The 20,497-nt window shown below is 40.6% G+C and overlaps 1 protein-coding gene and 1 long non-coding RNA gene across 14 annotated transcripts in view; one reads left to right on the forward strand and one right to left on the reverse strand.

Moving 5' to 3' along the window:
• The window catches only part of LOC148860720 (polygalacturonase inhibitor (DUF639)), an 84,353-nt gene that overhangs the window by 47,392 nt on the left and 16,464 nt on the right, over positions 1–20,497 (forward strand). For 12 of the 13 annotated variants that reach the window (XM_088941186.1, XM_088941187.1, XM_088941190.1 and 9 more), the window contains exon 8: positions 4,034–4,146. In XM_088941186.1, the coding sequence (XP_088797312.1) occupies positions 4,034–4,146 (113 nt within the window). Of the gene's footprint in view, positions 1–4,033; positions 4,147–4,899; positions 4,954–20,497 lie in introns of those variants that run through there. The other variant, XM_088941197.1, reaches the window with a different exon arrangement.
• The window catches only part of LOC148860721 (uncharacterized), a 39,329-nt gene that overhangs the window by 2,840 nt on the left and 15,992 nt on the right, over positions 1–20,497 (reverse strand). The gene's annotated exons all lie outside the window — the stretch shown is intronic.

The raw sequence follows: 20,497 nt of genomic DNA on the forward strand, positions 1-20,497 counted from the left end.
TCTTGCTAGAGAGAGCATCAAAGCATCTATAGCCTTTCTGGACAGGAGAGTAACTAAGGAAGACACATTTAACTGACTTAGGATCAAACTTACACCGGGAAGGACTCATATCATGAACAAAACAAACACAACCAAAGATTTTAAGGGGGAGATTGGAAAGAGGTTCATCAGGAATGAGAAGTTGATGAGGAGATTGAAGATTAAGGGTCCTTGAAGGAAGTCTATTGATGAGATACACAGATGTCTCAACAACATCACCCCAGAAACGGGTGGGAACATGAGTCTGAAATAGTAAACCTCGAGCAACTTCAACCACATGCCTATTCTTCCTTTCAGCTACCCCATTTTGTTGTGGAGTATGACTACATGAACTCTAGTGAATAATGCGCCGATCTTCAAGAGGTCTATGCAAATGATGTTCAAAGTATTCCTTGGCATTGTCAGATCTTATTATCTTAACTCTTTTCTCAAACTGTGTCTCTACCATATTCATGAAGTTTTGAACCACCATAGGAACTTCATCTCTACTTTTCATCAAGTAGAGCCATGTATACCGACTGTAGTCATCAATGAAGAGGATGAAGTATTTATACCCACCCATGCAAGGGATAGCATATGGGCCCCAAACATCAATATGAATCAAATGAAAAGCAACATTATTTCTTTTACTATTAGCAAAATATGTAGTTCTATACTATTTTGATAGATGACAAACTTCACATTCAAAGTTCAACTTTGACACAGAGTAAAATAAGTTCGGAAACAAAAGTTTTACAGAATTGAAAGACATACGAACAAGAAGAAGATGCCATAATTTCAACACTCATTTTCTCATTTGAACAAAACTCAGTCTGGCTTGATAATCCATGCTCTGAAGGTCCATCAAAGAGGTAGACTCCATCAGTTTCATGCCCACTTCCAATCATTTTCCCTGTGCTCAGGTCCTAAAAAACACAATGGGTAGGAAAAAAGGTCACTTAGCAATTACAGGATTTAGTAAGAGAACTAATAGACAACAAACTTTTATGTAATTGAGGCACATGAAGAACCAATTCAAGAGAAAGATTATGAGTGAGTTTGACTTCACCCTGACCCGAAATAGGGGTCTGAGATCCATTAGCAACAGTTATCTTGCCCTTCCTTGGGGTTAACTTATATGAGGTAAAATGTGAAGGCATACTAGTCATATGGGCACTAGCCCGGAGTCTACAATCCGAGGACTTAAAAATGTGGAACAAGCAAGTGCAGTACCTGTCTTGGCATATGAACTAGATGGATTACTAAGTCCAGAACCAGATGAGGAGGATGTACCACCCTTTTCCATTTTCAGCAGTAAATTCCTGAGTTTGTCTATTACATCAGAGGAGTCATGAACATTAGAAGGTTGAACATTATTACCAACTGTAGCCAAGTGAGCATTTCCCTTCCTCCCGGTTTTGTACTTTTCTGGTTTTAAGTGAGGATTGAGCTTCCAACACTTTTCCTTAGTAGTATGTCTTGGCTTCTTGCAATAATCCGAAACCACATCCTCAGCCTTCTCAATAACATGGTGCTTACTAGTATTTTGCTTGGATTGAGATGACATAAAGGCAGAGTGATCAATCGTAGGAGGTTGCATCATGGCTGCCTTTCTACTCTATTTCCCTTGTACAAGGGAGTAAATGGAAGCAAGAGTGACAATGCCGACACTAAGAATATGTTGCCTAATAAAATCAAATTCTAGATTCAAGCCAGCCAAGAAATCAAAGATTCTATTCTCCTCTATATACTTTCGATATTGCTCACCATCTTCAGGGTCCTTTCATACAAGAGTCTTCATGTGATCCATTTCTTCTCAGAGAGATTGTAGAGAAGAGAAATACATAGCCATAGATCTCTCCCCCTGATGCATACTACAAGCTTCTCGCCGAAGCTGGTATGCTCTAGCAGTATTGTTAACTTGGGAATAAGTGGCAACAACTCTATCCCAAATATCTTTGGCCATTGGAAGAAACATGTAGTTTCGGGCAATATGATGTTGCATTGAGCAAATCAACCATGACATTACAAGAGAGTTATCCTGTTCCCACTTCACATATTTTGGATCTTCCAGATTTGGCTTCACCTCCTTTCCTGTGATGAATCCCAGTTTACCTCTCCCAGTGATGGTAAGTTTAGCAGATTGAAACCACTATAAAAAGTTGGTTCCATCAAGTTTAACAATGGTTATCATACCACTGGAAATGTCTGCACTTCCCGGGAACACACTGGAAACCATCTGTACATCCTTAGATGATTCCATAATCTATCAAAACACTTTCGCGTCAACCAAAAGGGGCCCCAAATACTTAACCACAGCTAAGGACCCAGGAAACTAGGCCACCACATGGTTAAGAAGCAAAAAAGGGCCAAAAAACTAAGTTGGTGCCAAAATAGAGGGAGAAGAAAATCTCCCAAAAATTGTCTAGGGCTTAGAAAAATACGGGACCACTTCCCGTTGCTCCTAAGGTAAAAATGACCTGAATGGTCTAGGTTTTGCAGCAGAAAAACTGATTAAACAAAGTGTATAAGGCTCGACATCAGATCTGGATTTTTTGCGATTTTCTGCTTGAAAAATCTATTAAATATCATAGAAGCTTCGAATGAAGACAAGAGCCATACCAAAAATCTTCTAAAATCAGGGCAAATCAAACCATATATGATTCATGTGTTGCCGCCAACACCTATACGGACTGCTGACATCATCCGTGTGGCGGTCTGATGTCAGCAGTTCATCTTGTGCAAGAGAGTCAGGAAGAAAGGTATTCCCATGTGCCTTAACCTTGCTCTGATACCAAGTTGTCAACTAGTATTGTAAATCTAGGGTTTGTATGAGAAAGGAAGAAAGAAAGAGAAAGGAGAAGAAGAGAGGAATCTGTTGAATGGTGTGTTCTTGTTACTGTTCACGCCCTCAAAAAGCATTTTATATTTTGAAACAAGAAATTACAAAGAGGTCCCTACTTGGGCACCCAAATACAAAAAGAGTACAAAGAAAAGAAAAACACCCTTGCCTAAACTTTCTCAACAATGTGAGAGGGAGTAATTGTAGAAAGGGATGGGAAAAAAAGGGGGTTAATGTTCTATTGATGCAAAGGATTTTGAAGGCGGAGGATTTTTATGTTCTATTGTTGTATATATTCTCTAGTGATTTCTTATTACAGTATCACCTTTCTCTTGGAGAGACTCTTATTTTAATGAGATCTTTTATTATAAAAGGAACCTAAGGGATCCCTATTTTGTACCTTTTTTTCTTTTTTTTTTTCTCTTTTCAAAACCTTTGGGTGTTTTATGTTTTAACAATAAAACAGTACAACAAAGCATAAATATTATATATTATATGTAGTGTGATATTATCGAGGTACATGATAATAACATACATCAAAGTAATAATGTTACAAAAGGCACCTATCTTGTAACTTTTGTCACTTAGATGATCATCTTATCACCTAGGCAGGTGCCTAGTCTCGCCTAGACAGTTGCCTTTTTAATATAATTCATGGTGTTCTGGTGCCCCTTGGTGGGTGCCTAGGTGAGACCTTGACAACTACGACCTTCTATTACTTGTCCAAGAAATATATGTTCCTATAGTCCAGATCATCTAATTGACAGCCCACCTCTTGAATGAGTCATCCCTGAATGGTCCTAATAACATTGTGAAATAACTTTTGTTGAATACTCCCCATAGTCAATGACAATGCCAAATAAAGCTGCTTCTTGGATGGTGGTGATCATCCAATGGAATGTGACCTTGTATTATTCAATAGGTAGCAGTCACTTATGAGTCTGAAATAGTATCTATTACTTTCTAGATAGATAATAATTGGTTGTACCACATGTTAAATGAGTAAATGTCAGAAATCTCTTTCCTAGAACTTATCTCAGTAGCAAAAGATTCAAGATCTGAGATAAAATGGAGATTTTGATAATCTAGTTTCCATGCACTCAACTGAATCAACTTTTTAAGTATCATGTTTACATCCAGTCAAGAAGATTCTTTTCTCTTATTTGTTTGTAGGAACTATTATTCCCAGTAGTTGAATTATTTCAGCGGCTTCAGTTTTTGGCTTCTTGGGATGATCCTTTTAAGTCAGCAATGTTTCTGGTGGTGATATGTTACACAATTTTCAGGTATTTTTTTACCTAAAGAAAATTCTAGGTCATTTTCTTGTGGCATAGTTTGTGCTGAATGATAGGCATGTGCCTAGTAGCAGAAATCTTGAAATTGGCATCATTTATCATCGGATTTTGATTATTCTGTTGTATTAATTATGTGAAAAAAAGCCATTTTTGCTTTCCTTTCTTTTCATCATTAGTGTGATAAAGGCCAAAAAGAAGTGTAAGAAAAAGTTGAAATAAAGAGAAGTGATAAGGAAGAGATTTGTTTGAGACAAAGTCAAAAAAGAGAGGAAAAGGAAGAAGAAAGAAGAAACTAGGTCTAGGAGAGAGAGGTCCAAACTGTATTCTCCCTCTTGTCAACTTTTGTTCTATTAGGCTTCTAATAAAGACAAAGTTACAAAAATACCCTCCAAGAGTTACATATAACATGAGACTTAGAAACAAAGGGAAAAAGACACTATTGCCCCTGAACCTTAGACTTTAACATTCCCCCTCAAGCTGGAGCATATATCATAAAGCTCTAGCTTGTTACAAATGTAACCCATCTTGGCATGGCTTAAACTTTTGGTGAATAGATCAGCTAGCTGATTTTCTAATCTTACATAGGGTGTGATCACAGTGACAACATCACCATTTGTCACCTTTTTCCTTTCAAAATGACAATCGACTACTATGTACTTGGTTCTCTCATGAAAAACTGGATTAGAAAGCAATGTGTGTGGTTACTTGATTATCACATAAGAGCTTTAATTGGTTTGTTAACAGGAATGCCAATCTTTTGGAGAAGATGCTTTAATCAAATCACTTCACAAGTGGTGTGTGCCATTGCCCTGTACTCAACTTCCACACTACTTCTAGCAACTACACTCTGCTTCTTACTTTTCTAAGTGATTAGATTCCTGCATGGGAGTACATTAGCCTATAGTAGATTTTTTGTCTGTTGTTGGGGCTATTTATTTGTTTTTGTTGACAGATGTTGTACACATATGTTTAGTACTGCAAGGGTACTTTTGTAATTTCTTCATTTTTTATGTTGTACGACCATCCTAGTATAAATAATAACATACTGCACACGCCTGCAGTATTCTTTTGGGCTCTCAGTCCTCACGCCTCTCCTTTCTTTCTCTTCTCTTGTTCAACATGGTATCAGAGCAAGTCGTCCAGGCCTGAAGGGTGATGTCGGGCAAATCTGATTTCTTCATCTTCCAATGTCGAGCAGTCAGTCTCTTCATCTCCCAGCTGTATCCATCTGCTGTTCGACCTTAAGCAAGTAGAAGCCTGCCTGACTTTTCATATTCCAGCGTAGAGAAAGTTCTGGTTTATAGAGAGGCTATCATCTGATGTTTAAGAATGTATTATCTACTGTTCATCTGCTGTTCGGGTGCCCTGGTATTCGACTGAAGTTTTCTTTTTTGTGTTACTGCTGTTCGGCTACCCTGTTGATGGATTGAAGTAGCTCTTTCTTTTACTTTGCTCTCATTGACTGTTCGGCTGCCCTGAAGTTGGCACTGTACCAGGTCTACTGATTAGGTGTGTGGTGAACTTCACCTTGCTCCTTCCATTCTGTTGTGGGGTCGTATGATCTCTGTAAAACCATAGGTCATACAGACCTGTTTATGTGCTGCAACAATAGTGTTTGTCTTTTGGATCCCTGTAAAACCTTTGGTCATATAGACCTGTTTACGTGCTGCAGCAACAGCGTTTGTTCTTGGATCCCTATGAAACCGTAGGTCATAAGGACCTGTTTGTGTGCTGCAATAGCAGTCTTTTTAGTGGACTGAAGGTCATGAAGTGCCTGGTGCCTTTTGTAACAACTCTGTGAGGCAGTGCTCCTTCTTTGGGTGCTGTTTTTTAAACCTGAAATCATGAGTGGTGAAGATTCAGCCACATTTGGAGTTTCTTCAATGCTGAATGGAATGAGTGGGGGTGGTGACCTATCATTTCCTATGACTGTTGTCCCTCTTGGTGGTTTAAATTACCTAGAATGGTCAAGAGGAATCAAGCTATACATCACTGCAAGGGGGAAGATAGGCTATATTAATGGGAGAATTAAAGAACTACACTCTGGGGGTGCTGAATATGATAGATGGAATCAGGAGAACAATATGGTTATGTCTTGGCTCTTAGTCTCCATGCAACCTCAAATAAGGAAGAATTTCATGTGGGCTGAAACAGCAAATGAGATCTGGGAACAAGCAAAATCTATATATTAAGAACTGCGACACTATGCCAAGATCTATCAACTGCAGGCAAAATCGTCTACTTGTAGACAGGGGGAGAGGTGTTTATCAGTATATTACTCTAACTTGACTTTTGTCTGGAAGGAGTTGGACCATTACCAGAATGTGGATTGGAAGTGTGACGAGGATGCAAAACTATACAAGAAACTTGTCTCCCAACAAAGAGTTTTTGCCTTCTTACATGGTGTGAATCCTATGTATGAATCTGTCAAAGTCCAAATTCTCAGTTCTAAGGATCTTCCACCAGTTCAGGAAGTTTATGCTCTTGTACAATCTGAAGAGAGTAGAAGGAATTTGATGAAAAGCCCTGGTGGGGATGCAGTTGTGTTGGCAGCAAAAGGGGGTGTCTCTACTAGTGTGGGATCTTCTTCTAGGAAAGGAGATCTCCAGAAAAAAAACAGAAGATAAGGACAAATTGTGGTGCACTCATTGCCAGAAACCCCGACACACCAGAGATACCCATTGTGATCTTCATGGGAAACCAAAATGGGCTCAAGATCTGAATAAGAAGCAAGGTTCAGATGTGAATAAAAGGTCCAGACAACAATGTACAAAGAAATACAACATGGCCAACATGGCTACTTGGGAGAATCAACCCTCCATCCCTATTGTGATTCAAACACATCTCTCTGGATTTGACCTAATTGAGGATATTATGAATTCCTTCCGTGACCATTTAGAGCTCTATAGTAGGGCAATTCGTCAGATGGATGCTCCTCCCTCAACCTCATTTGCATCTACGTCAGGTAACTCTATCACAATTTTCCATGTTGCTTCTCACACCCTTGACTCTCCACGGATCATTGACTCTGGAGCGTCAAAACACATGACTGGTACATCCTCTTACTTTCAAACCTATCACCTTCTTTCTGGAAGAGACAAGGTGAGACTAGATGATGGATCGTACACTTCCATAGCTGGTCAAGGAACCATCTCTCTTCCCCTTGGCCTTACCCTCTCTGATGTCCTACATGTTCCAAAATTTTCCATTAATTTGTTCTCTGTTAGTAGTGTTACTAATTCCTTAAACTGCTCAATGACCTTTTTCCCTTCTCATTGTGTGATTTAGGATCTGGCCTCGGGGAGGATGATTGGTAGGGGACATATGGCTGATGGACTTTACATGCTAGAGAATAAGGCTGGTCTTCATGTTACAGAGTCTATGAGTCAGTCCTGTAAGAGTCAAGTTTATTTATGGCATTGTCGCCTTGGTCATTTGTCTTTTGAATCTTTAAAAGTTGTGTTTCCAGAACTGTTTAAGTCAATGTCCGTTTTAGATTTCTCTTGTCAAACATGTCAGTTAAGTAAACATTGTAGAACTCATTTTCTTCAAAAAAATAGTAAATCTGAATTTCCTTTTCACATTGTTCATTCTGATGTATGGGGCTCTGTTACTTTACCATCTGAGAGTGGTTACAAGTATTTTATTACCCTCATTGATGATTATTCTAGATATACTTGGGTATATCCTATGCGAACCAAGGAGGAAGTACAAAAAATTTTCAAAGATTTTCAGCAAATGGTCTTCACTCAATTTCAGACTGAAATCCAAAATTTTCAGTCAGATAATGCTAAAGAGTTTTTTCATAGTGATCTCACGGAGTTCTTTGCTTCGCGTGGTTCATTTCACCGTAGCTCTTGTGCCCGAACACCAAAACAAAATGGTGTGGCTAAACGGAAGAACCAACATCTCCTTGAAGTGGCTCAGGGTTTACTACACCATATGAATGTCCCCAAACGTTTTTTGTTTGAGGCTGTTCTTTGTTCTACCTACCTCATTAACCGTATGTCGTCTCGTTGGTTAGAGTACAAAGCCCAACATCAGCTTCTCTTTCTTAAGGCCCCCCTTCTTCGCATTCCTCCTCGTGTATTTGGTTGTCGGTGCTTTGTCCAAAATCTGTCTCCCACCCATGGGAAATTGGATTATCGTGCTATTCCTTGCATATTTCTTGGTTACTCATTCACTCAAAAGGGATACCGTTGTTTTGATCCCGTTTCTCGGAAATTCTATGTCTCCATGGATGTTTCTTTCTTTGAGGATGAACCTTTCTTTCCTGTTTCTCCTAAGGGGGACTGTAGGCATGAGGAGAAACTGGTTCAGTTCCTTTCTCTTCTTGATCCTCCGCCTTTTCGTGTCTTCTTTCGTCATCGCAAAGGCCAATCAAATTCAAGAGCTGTGGAGAATCTAGAAGTTGTACCTCCAGTGCCATCAAACTCCTCGGGGGAGGATCATACCCACTCAGGTAACTTGGCTCCCAATGATGTTCCTGATTCTATTGAAATTGATACCTCTGCTGCTAATGACCTTGACCTTCCTACTGCTCATAGGAAAGGTGTTAGATTGTGCACCACTAAACATCCCATTTCCAACTTTGTTTCCTATGAGAACATTTCACCCTCATTTCGTGCTTTCCTTACCTCTATTGACAGTGTCCCTATCCCCAAGAATGTGGCAGAAGCTCTTTCAGTACCTGAATGGACATATGCCATGAAGGAAGAAATTAATGCCCTTCATAAAAATGGCACATGGGAATTTGTAGATCTTCCTAAGGGAAAGGATCCAGTTGGATGTAAATAGGTGTTCACTGTCAAGCATAGGGCTGATGGAACGGTGGAGAGGTATAAAGCTCGCTTAGTGGCAAAGGGGTTTACTCAAGTGTACGGAGTTGATTATGTAGAAACTTTTGCCCTTGTTGCCAAGATGAACTCTATTAGAGCTCTATTCTCTCTTGCTGCTAATCTAGATTGGGATCTGCATCAGCTTGACATCAAGAATGCATTCTTGAATGGTGATCTTGAAGAGGAAGTTTACATGATTCCACCCCCTGGTTTCCTGGCTCAAGGAAATGAACAGAAAGTGTGCAAGTTGAAGAAGTCTTTATACGGGCTGAAACAATCACCAAGAGCTTAGTTCAGTAGATTCCATATTGCAGTTCAACAGAAAGGATACAAGGAATGTTAATAAAATCACACACTGTTTGTGAAAAGAGGAGAAGGCAAAATGGCTGCTTTAATAGTATACGTGGATGACATAATTGTTACTAGTGACTGGAAGGATAAAATCCAGAGGTTGAAGGGTTTCCTTGCCACTCAGTTTGAAGTGAAGGATCTAGGACCTCTCAGATACTTTCTTGTAATTGAAGTTGCCCGATCAAAAAGGGGTATCTTCATTTCCCAAAGGAAATATGTCCTAGATTTACTTCAGGACATTGGAAAGATGGGAGTGAAGCCAGTTGACTCTCCCATTGACCCCAACCATAAATTAGGTGACAACCAATTTGAACCTCTCAAGGATGTGAAACAGTTTCAGAGGCTTGTAGGGAGACTGTTATATCTTTCTATGACTCGCCCAGACATTGCTTATGCTGTTGGTGTCCTCAGTCAGTTCATGCATGCACCTAGATCCACTCATCTTGAAGCGGCAGAAAGAATCCTCCGATATCTAAAAAAGTTTCCTGGTGTTGGCTTGCTATTTCAAAGGCACGAGCATTTGAAAATTGAAGTTTATACAGATGCAGATTGGGCTGGATCTCAAAGTGACAAAAAGTCTACTAGTGGCTACTGCACCTTTATAGGAGGGAACCTTGTTACATGGAGGAGTAAAAAGAAAAATGTGGTGGCTAGATCTAGTGCGGAAGCTGAATATTGTGCAATGGCTCACGGAGTAGCTGAAAGTATGTGGATAAAGAATCTGTTGAGTGAGTTGGATTTCCCAGTGGACAAGCCTATGACTCTATTCTCTGATAACAAAGCTGGTATAAACATTGCTGCTAACTCAGTGCTACATGATAGAACAAAACATATCGAAGTTGACAAGCATTTTATCAGAGAGAGTCATCACAAGCGAAGTATGTACTCCCTATGTCAGCTCTGAGAACCAATTTGCAGACATCTTTACAAAAGGGCTACACCATTTTAGACATCATGATCTCTGTGACAAGTTGGGCATGATTGATATCTATGCCCTAACTTGAGGGGGAGTGTTGACAGATGTTGTTGTACACATATGTTTAGTACCGCAAGGGTACTTTTGTAATTTCTTTATTTTTTATGTTGTATGACCATCCTAGTATAAATAATTACATACTGCACACGCCTGCTGTATTCTTTTGGGCTCTCAGTCCTCTCGCCTCTCCTCTCTTTCTCTTCTCTTGTTCAGCAGTTTTTCATAGTTGTTTGCTGTCAGCCTAGGGTGGTGTCAGCTTGTTCCTTTCTTTCTTTTTTATTATTTTTTTTTATTAGGGTGTTCCGCCAGGGGGATATTTGTAATTTCCTACTTTATGTTATGTTAATATAAATAAGAATCTGGGCGCCGCCAGCAATACTTTTTGATTCTCAATCAGATCTCTCTCTCTTCCCTTCTCTTCTCCTCTCTCTTCTCTCTCTCTCCAAGAAAGAAAACGTTGGTATCAGAACGCAATTCTGGGCTATAGGGATCCTTTCTCTCATCTGAATCAAATCTCTTCCCAGTTTTTTCCTCTTGATCTCTTGGACGTTGAAGACAAAATAAAATCCTAATCGGACTGGTCAGGCGACTTGTTACTATCTTTTTTTTTGGGTTCTTCCTTGGTCGTAGCACTATGGAAACCCTAATAGAAGAGGGCCGATGCTGGGAAGGCCTTTCTTCTCTTTGATCGATGCTGTGAAGACTTCTTTCTGTGTTTGCACCTTTGTACAGGTGCTGGACAGGGGTGTGTCCCCTTTTTCTCTGTGGTTAATGCTGTGAAGGCCTCTTTTCTGGGTTTACACCTTCGTACAGGCGCTGGGCAGGGGGGTGTGGTTCCTTTTTTATCACAGGTATGTGTTTTAATCAGTTGGTATGACTCCTTATTAATGGTCGAACTGTTAGTGGACTGTTTTAATGGCCGGACTGTTGCTGGACTGTTTTAATGCTGATTACTGGACTGTTTTAATGGCTGAACTGTTACTGGACTGATTTCAGCAGCTCATTTCAAAAGTAAGGTTTTTTGGGGTTTAGCATTCTGATTATGACTGTAAAGATAGTAGTTGTGTGGGGAACTGGTCTGGTGCACTTGTGGTTCTGTTTTCTGTAGTGTAGACCCTCCCCCTCAATGGCAAATGATGATTCTGCTTCATCTGGGGTTACATCAACCTGTAGCATAGCTGGTATGGGAGGTGAAAACATGATGTTTCCCATGCCAATTGCCCCTTTAAATGGCCTAAACTATCTGGAGTGGGCTAAAAGTGTAAAGCTTTATGTAACAGCAAGGGGAAAAGTTGGTTACATAAATGAAAGAGTGAAAGAACCCAAGAGTGAGCCAGCTGAACATGATAGGTGGGACCAAGAAAACTGTTGGTTTGAGTGGGTAAGTGTTGGTGGGCTTAGTTTAACTTTCATGTTTAAGTTCCTTAGTCTACTATGGGCCTTTAGTTATTGGGCCTAAACCTGTTTTATTTTTCTTTATTATGTCTAGGTGTCCCATCACTAATCAGGGGCATTTTAGTCCTTTTATGTAATCTCTTATTGTAAATATATATACTAGCTTCTAGGGCCAGCTAAGACACTATTGCTGCCCATTCTCAAACCTCTTCTCCTCTCTTCTTCTTCCTCTTCTACTGCTGTTCTCCAGCAAACATGGTATCAGAGCTCCATTCGGCCTGACTGGTAACAGCTAGTTTCCTTCTTTTCCTCTTATCTGTTCCTTTTTTTCTCTCTTATCTCTGCTACTGTGAAGAAACCCTAGGGCTGACCGTAGACAATAGCAAGGCCTGTATCTAGGGTTTCTCTTGGCTGTAGGGCCCAAGGGGAGTTTTTCCTAGAAGCTTATGCCCTACTAGTGGTTTTGTGCAGTTAGTAGCCATTCGGCTGCTAGAGAGATTTGTGTAGAACAGATCTAGGTAGAAGGACTGAGCAGACAGTCCTAGTTGGTGTCTGGGAGATTGAACAGACCATAGGGTGGTCACAGTCCAGGTTCGACCTCCAGAAGTGGTATTGTTTTCAGTTCAGTATCTGCTCAGCCTGAAGTGGTGTTGTTTTCAGCCCAGAAGTGCTTCAGTACAGTTACAGAGGGTGTTTTCATCCTTATAACAGCTCCGGTAAGTCTGAAGTCTAGTTCTTTGTGTTGAGATTTCAGCTGTGGTTATTGTAAGAGGAAGAATATGTCTTCAATATCAGGTGAAGTGTCTTCTAAGGACAATAGGACTGGTGGGAGGTCTTCAAACCTGGAAAACCCAAATCTGCACAGCTTGCAAATCACCATTGTGTTGTTAGATGAATACAACTTCAGAGAATGGTCTGTTTCAGCTAAGCTTTTCATTACTTCCCGGGAACTTATGGGTTATTTAGATGGACAGAAGAAGGAACCTAAAGAGGATGATGCTGATTACTCAATCTGGCATAAGGAAAATGCCACTGCTATGTCCTAGCTGCTTGTCTCAATGACTCCAGGAGTGGCTAGAACTGTTTAGCACTTCCCTATTGCCTTTATGTTAGGTAACTGCCTAACGCAGGGCTCTTCGAGGGAGCCTACCTCCTGAAGCGAGAGAGAGAGAGAGAGATAGAGAGAGAGAGAGAGAGAGCCCAACCGTTTTCTTCGCTGGAGCGCGCGGGACGCAGGAGCGCACTATAGGTTTCTATGTAGGGTGAGATAGGTGACAGGTAGCTTGCTTCCAAGCCGATAGGATAGGCGGTGGGCTGGGCATAGAAGCGAGTCGCCAGAAGCTTTCGGTAGCTTAGCTTGCTTCCAAGCCGGCCCGGCCGCGAGGAATCAAGAGATCTTTGCCGATGCTAACTTGGATCTCGGGTGATGGAATAAGGCAGCCAGAAGCGACGAAGTCCAAGTAAGGTTCCCAAGATGCATCTTCAAGTGACAGACCTGACCACACCACCAATGCTTTTGGTTCAATGTGATGACCTTTGTGCACCCATCTGAAATCTGTTATATGGGTAGGTTCAGTTTGAACTTGGCTGTCTTCCGAAAATGATGGAAAGATTGTTGTCGTTATTGCTCCAGTTTTCGGCCATTTTTTTAATAGGGATACATGAAATACAGGGTGCAATTTTGATGTCACTGGAAGGTCAAGTTTGTATGCCACGGACCCAATGCGGTCAACAATCTAAAATTTGCTTGTATGGTTGTAGTTTAAGGAAGACTTGATCTCCAATTTGGTACTGAACTGGCCTATGCTTCTTGTTGTATGAGTCTGTCATCCATTGTTCAGCTCGACAGAGGTGGGCTTTGAGCTCTCGTAACACTACATCCCGTTGGAGGAGTTGGTCTTCCACTGCTGCTACTGCCGTAGAACCTTTCTCATATGTAAGTAGGGTAGGTGGGTCCTGTCCATATAGAGCCCGGAATGGAGTCATTCCTGCTGCACTATGATAAGTGGTATTGTACCACCATTCAGCGCAATAGAGCCACTTGAGCCATTGTCGTGGCCTGTCACCAGCATAACACCTTAAATAGGTGTCTAGACTCTGGTTAACCACCTCAGTTTGTTCATCTATTTGAAGATGGAAGCTGGTAGATTTGAAGAGCTTCACTCCTTGTAATCGGAAAAGTTCTGCCTAGAAACGACTCATGAAAGTTGGGTTGCGGTCTGAGACAATGGAGTTAGGGGTACCATGCAGCTGTGCCACCTCCTTAGTAAAAATCTCAGCCACCATTGAAGTTGTGAAGGGGTGGGAGAGAGGGAGAAAGTGGCAGTATTTGGTGAATCTATCAACAACTACGAGAATGACTGGCTTGCCATAGGAAAGGGGCAGACCCGTTAAGAAGTCCATGGATATATCGGCCCACGCTTGTGTAGGAATTGGGAGTGGTGGTAGCAGGCCTGCTGGGTTCTGGGTATCTGCCTTATTTTTCTATCAAATGACACATTTGGCTATGAATTTTTGGACCGAATTCCGCATGCCTTTCAATGGAATTGGGTGGCTAGTCTCTTGTAAATGTGCAGAATTCCTGAGTGGCCTCTTGCTAGTGATGAGTGGAACAATTCAAGAAGCTGATGAATATGGGCTGAATCCTGTGGTATCACCAGTCGGTGTTTATAAATAGCAAGTTATTCTCCACTGTGTACCCTGGGTGGTTGGTAGGGTCCTCCTGGACCTATGAACACAGCTTGCTCAATTTTGGATGTCTTTTGGCTTCTTCCCGTAACTGATCCATGAAAGAACATGTTGGGGACATGAGTAGTAGTGGGAATAGTTGTGGTTGGCGTGACAGTGCATCTGCCACTTTGTTAGTGTGTTCCGCCTTGTATTCAATGACATAATCATAGCCAAGTAATTTGGCTACCCACTGCTGCTGTTCTGGAGATAACACTAACTATTCCAATAGAAATTTCAAGCTCTGATAGTCAGTTTGTATGATGAACCTCCTCCCTAGAAGGTAGGGTTGCCATCGCTGAACTGCAAGAACAACTGCTATCAGTTCTCGTTCATCTGGCCCATCTTTGTGATGTCAATGCTTTGCTGAAAAAAAGCTAGTGGCCTCCCTTTTTGCATGAGAACCGTACCCACTGCCTGGTAGGGGTGGCAATTTTTCACCCAACCCGTTGAACCCACCCAACCCACCTAGTATCTAACCCACCCAACCTGTCCATTTACTTGGCGGGTTGTGTGATCAACCCATCAACCCAACCCAACCCAAGTATTTTGGGTTGGGTTGGGTTGTGGATAACCATTGGGTTAACCATTACAAACACAAGTATTAATTCCTTAGCCTTTTTTTTAATTTTCTTCATTCGAATTAAATAATTTATAATTAATGCATTAATTTTCTATTAATTATTGACTAAATTTAGTTTTGTCCTGAATCAACACACTTGACCCAACATAAATCCAAATCAATTTGACCTAAGTTCGGACCAGTTCAATGTGGTTTGACCCGATCAAGGTTGACCTAAATCCGAAGTAGACCCTGGGCGGGATGGTTCGGTACTACTTTCTTTGCCCGGTTTGGGTCGTCTGGTCCAACCAGTATTCACACAGCACAACCCGACCCAACACAAGCCGATTCGGGTCAACCTGAATCCGAAACGGTTCTGGGCGGGATGGCTCGATATCCATGTGCTTTGCCTGGTCTAGGCTGTCTGCTCCGACCAATATCCACACAACCCGACTTGAATCTGGACTAACTCTATTTACTTACGTTGACCCGCTTCGAGTCGGTTTAGTTCCAAACCCGTGTACAAACCTGATATGGGCCGGTCCAAGTCAATCCACCATTGACTGGACCGGTCCGACCGGACTGATCCAAATCTAAATGGTTCAACTACCCTTGATGTGATTAGCTCGAAGATGATCAAATTAGATAGTTCAAGTTGGTCTGACCGGTTTGAACCTAAGTGGTTCAGTCAAACCCAAAATCCGAACATAGTCAAATGGCTTCGCCGCTTGTGTAAAAATAGCATGCATGTAATGTGATTTGAACCTTCACCACTTGTGTAAATAGTAACTACTATTACCACCAAGTTATGACCAACTTATTTGTTAAGAGAGAGAGAGAGTGTTTTTTAAGTCCATAAATATAAGATTAATGGGTTTAGGTGGATTGGATTGGGTTAAAGCGGGTTTGGGTTGAACCCAACCCATATAACTTTATATAACTGGGTCATTAATGAGTTGGCGGGTTAAATGGGTTGGGTTGAAGCTCAACCCAAACCAAACCCAACCCAACCCGCCCAATTGCCACCGCTACTCCCTGGCTTGATGTATCACATTCAATGATGAAGTCCTTTGTGAAATCTGGAAGTGCGAGTGTCGGTGGAGACGAAACAGTTGCTTTTAGTGTCTCAAAGGCCTGTTGGGCCTCCATAATCCAACAAAATCCATTCTTTCCTAAGTAAACTTGTCAAAGGTGCAGCAATCAGTCCATACCCTTTGATGATTCGACGGTAGTACCCTGTTAGACCCAAGAAGGCCCCTAACTCCTTGACATTTTGAGGTTGGGGCCAATTTATCATGCTTGCGATTTTTTCCGGGTTTGCCGCTACAGTGCCGTTTTCCATTACGTGTCCAATAGATGTCTTTTGTGTGCCTAGGTTTCTTGCAATACTCACAAAACACACCCTTCTTTTCTTCATTCTTCATCTCTTTCTCCCTCTCACCACTATACTTGTGTCTTGTAGCTTCTAATGCCACTTCCATCTGAGAATTTTGAAGCATAACCTTCCTCCTACTCTCATCATTATGTACTAGAGAGTAGGCTTGAGACAAGGTAACATTTTCCCTAGTGAAAAGCTGTTGTTTAACAATGTCAAGATCAGAATTCAGACCTGCAAGAAATTCAAAAACTCTATTTCTTTCAACCAACTTGTTAAAGGTTGCTGCATCTTTATTACTCTCCCACTCGATTGTTTCAAGGTGGTCTATCTCATGCCATAGGGATTTCAGAGTGGAGTAATAAACTGATACGGGTTTCTCCCCCTACTTCAGATTGTTAACTTCAAGTTTCAACTCAAAAGCCCTAGCTACATCAAGTGGCTGGAAATAAGTTTCTTTTATATTGTCCCAAATTTCTTTGGCAGTCTTTGACCAAAGATAATTTCTGCTAATATGAGGCTGCATCAAATTGCACAGCCATGTCATCACAAGATAAATTTCTTTAACCCATTTGGAATGGGAAGAGTCATCTTTGGCTGGTTCCTTAGTGTCTCCAATCACATAGCCTAACTTTCCCCTTCCTCCAATTGTCATCATGGCAGATTGAGCCCACTCCAAATAGTTAGAACCATCAAACCTGATTGTGGTAACCCGGAAAGGGTTGTTATCAGTCATACTAACAGCCCTTTGAGCACCCTCTCCAGTAGGTTTCTGTTTACCCCCTAAGAACTCCATGTTGAAACCAACACAAAGAAGAACAAAAAACACACCCGTATTAGTTGATTTGGTACATAAAAGGAAATAATCTATACATATACAATGTATTTCCTTGGTTAGCTATTTTAGTTTATTTGTTTTTGTTTTATTATATATTTTATTATTTTTATTTTGATTGATTATTAAATATTAATTTAGTTTCCTCTTTTTTTTGTACAACTAGATATGGACGAAGGCAATACTTCTCATGAAACTAGTAGTGGTAGGAGAGATCCAACATGGAAGTATTGCTCTCTACAAGACCCTAATAATACAAATTCAATCACTTGTAAATTCTGTGGAAAAGTGACTAATGGAGGAATTTATAGTGCAAAAGAGCACATTGTTGGTGGTAGGAGGAATGTTAAAGGATGTATCAAGTGCCCTAAAAAAGTTAGGGAAGAAATTTTGGGATATATGCAAAAGAAAAGAACGATAAAAGAGAACATGATGATGGAAGAAAGGGATAGGATCCCTAATTTTGATGATCATGAGAATATGATTGAAATTGAAGATGATGATGATGGACAAGTTCGTGGTGTTGGTGGTAGTTCTAATTCATGTCTTAGGCCTTTTACATCTGCTGGATCAAGTTCCAAGCCACCCATTAAAAGACAAAAAGGGCCTATGGATAAGTTTTTGACAACACCTAGTCCAGAGCAAGTTGTAGAGATGAGAAGGGAACAAAAAAGAATGAGACAAACCACCATCATTGAAACATATAACAAAGAAAGGAGGGAACAAGTTTGCATACGTATTGTTAGGTGGTTATATCAAGCGGGTATTCCCTTAAATACCATTCGCTTGAAAAGCTTTGAAGCTATGGTGGAAGCACTTGGGCAATTTGGGCTTGGATTAAAGATCCCAAACTATTATGAAGCAAGGGTTCCTTTCTTGAAAAAGGAGGTTAAATACACAAAGACATTATTACAACATCATAAGGAGGCATGGGAAAAGTGGGGGTGTTCTCTAATGTCTGATGGGTGGGCCAACAGAAAGGATAGAACCCTAATCAATTTTTTGGTCCACAGCCATGTTGGGACGATGTTCATAGAAAGCATCGATGCATCAGGTGATGTAAAAACAGCTGAGAGGTTGTTTAATTTACTTGAGAAGATGGTTGAGAGGATTGGTGAAATGAATGTCATTCAAGTGATTACCGATAATGCTTCAAGCTATGTTTTGGCAGGTAAATTTTCTAACTTGTTTTTTTCTTTACAAAGTATAACTTTTACTTAGTTTTTATTGTCTTGTTTCTAAAATTATTATTTTTGTGCTATTAGGAAAATATTTGATGGCTAAGTATCTTCATTTGACTTGGACACCGTGTGCTGCCCATTGTATGGATCTCATTCTGGAAAACATTGGCAAGTTACCTATTGTCAAGAGGACTATTGAGAGGGCTATAGCACTAACGGGATACATATGCAACCATCCGGGCCTATTAAACTTGATGAGAAAGTTTACAAGTCAAAGGGAATTGATTAGGCCGACCAAAACCCGCTTTGCTACTTCCTATCTTACATTACAAAGCATTTTTTAGCAAAAGAGGAACTTGAGGGAGATGTTCAATTTTATTGAGTGGAGTGATAGCAAGTGGGCAAAGGAAGCCAAGGGTAGAAGGGTTGCAGAGACAGCAATGATTCCTTCATTTTGGAATAACATTGTATATATTCTTAAGGTATGCAGCCTCTTGTTCGTGTCTTACGCTTGGTAGATCGTGAAAACAAGCCGGCTATGGGTTACATCTATGAGGCTATTGATAGAGCAAAGGAAGCAATTCTAAAGGCATTTGATGGTAAAAGGGAAAAGATATCAGAGATTTTTGAGATTATTGATAGGAGATGGGATTGTCAGCTCCACCAACCATTGCATGTGGCTGGTTTCTATTTAAACCCTCAACTTTATTATGATGATGCGGAAAGAATTGATTTAGATGAAGAGATTATAAATGGCCTTTATAAAGTAATCCAGATGTTTGAAAGTGACAAGAACAAGTTGAATGCAATCTTGATGAATTATCAAGGTATAAGAATGCAGAAGGGATTTTTGATAATAACATGGCTATTTGGTAGAGAAAGATAAAAGCACTGGGTAAATATTCATAATTTCATACATAGTCAATTAATATTTGTGTTTAGTTATTTTAATAATTGCTATTTTTATTTAGTAAATTTGCTCATTTAGTTAATCTTTATATTTTTCTGTTGATTGGTGGACAGCATTTGGTGCTTCAGCTCCAAATCTACAAAAAATTGCTATCAAAATTCTTAGTTTAACATGCAGTGCATCTGGTTGCGAGCGGAACTGGAATGTGTTTGAGCATGTATGTCTTTAATAAATTTACTTGTGTAATTTATCTTATATTTATATTTTACATTTAAATTTCAAATTTTTTAGTAATTCAATGCTATTTTATGAATTCACAGATTCATACCAAAAAGAGGAATCGCTTGGATCAAAAGCGATTAAATGATTTGGTGTTCATTAAGTTCAACTAGATGCTAAAAGAGAGTTTTGATTCCCGCAGTTACACCGATCCCATCTCTCTAAAAGATATTGATGAAAGTAATGGGTGGTTATTGGGAGAGATGGATGGGGCTGAAGATGATTTGGTATTTGATGATGGTGATTCATTAACATGGGGAGATGTTTCTCGTGCTTCTGGAGTTGAAGAGCCACTAAGATATACAAGATCTAGAGGCTCAAGCTCAGCTTCACAGTTACGAGCCAAGTGGCCCAAGGCAACCAATTCTAGAAGACCTAGCACATCAAATTCCCAAATTCATTTGGAAGATGAAGATGAATTTGACATAGAAGAAGAAACAGAAGAAGAGAATATCGACTCCAGGGGGAGTAAGGAAGACTGTGAAGACGAGGACGGTAGATGGGTAAGTTGTGACAGTTCAGAGGAGATGTCAGACTCAGATGTTGAAGCTGAACTTCAGTGGGAAGATCATCAAGGAGAGTTGGAAGATGCCCTGAATACTGATATCCTTTTCTCAGAGCACGTCGTAGAGGATCCTTTCTTGCGTAAATCCTCCACTAGGTGCGGAGGGCTGAACGTTGTCGAGCATGCCTTAGAAGATGAGGGGGAAAATCTAACACCAAGTAAGGGAGAACCAAACCAGGAGAGTAACTTAAGACAAGGAACCTGCAAGAGGACTTTGGCTGCTCATCATAATTCGAGCAAAGACGGCACAGACGGGGATGAACGACAGGGCCTTGGAGGTACGAACAATGGTGAAGTTAGCCTAGGTGCCGACCAGATAAGCCCTACACGAAGAGTGAATGGACTTAC

Source organism: Nelumbo lutea, chromosome 4, assembly GCF_056320005.1.
Source record: "Nelumbo lutea isolate HS-2025 chromosome 4, American lotus-T2T, whole genome shotgun sequence".
NCBI lineage: Eukaryota > Viridiplantae > Streptophyta > Magnoliopsida > Proteales > Nelumbonaceae > Nelumbo > Nelumbo lutea.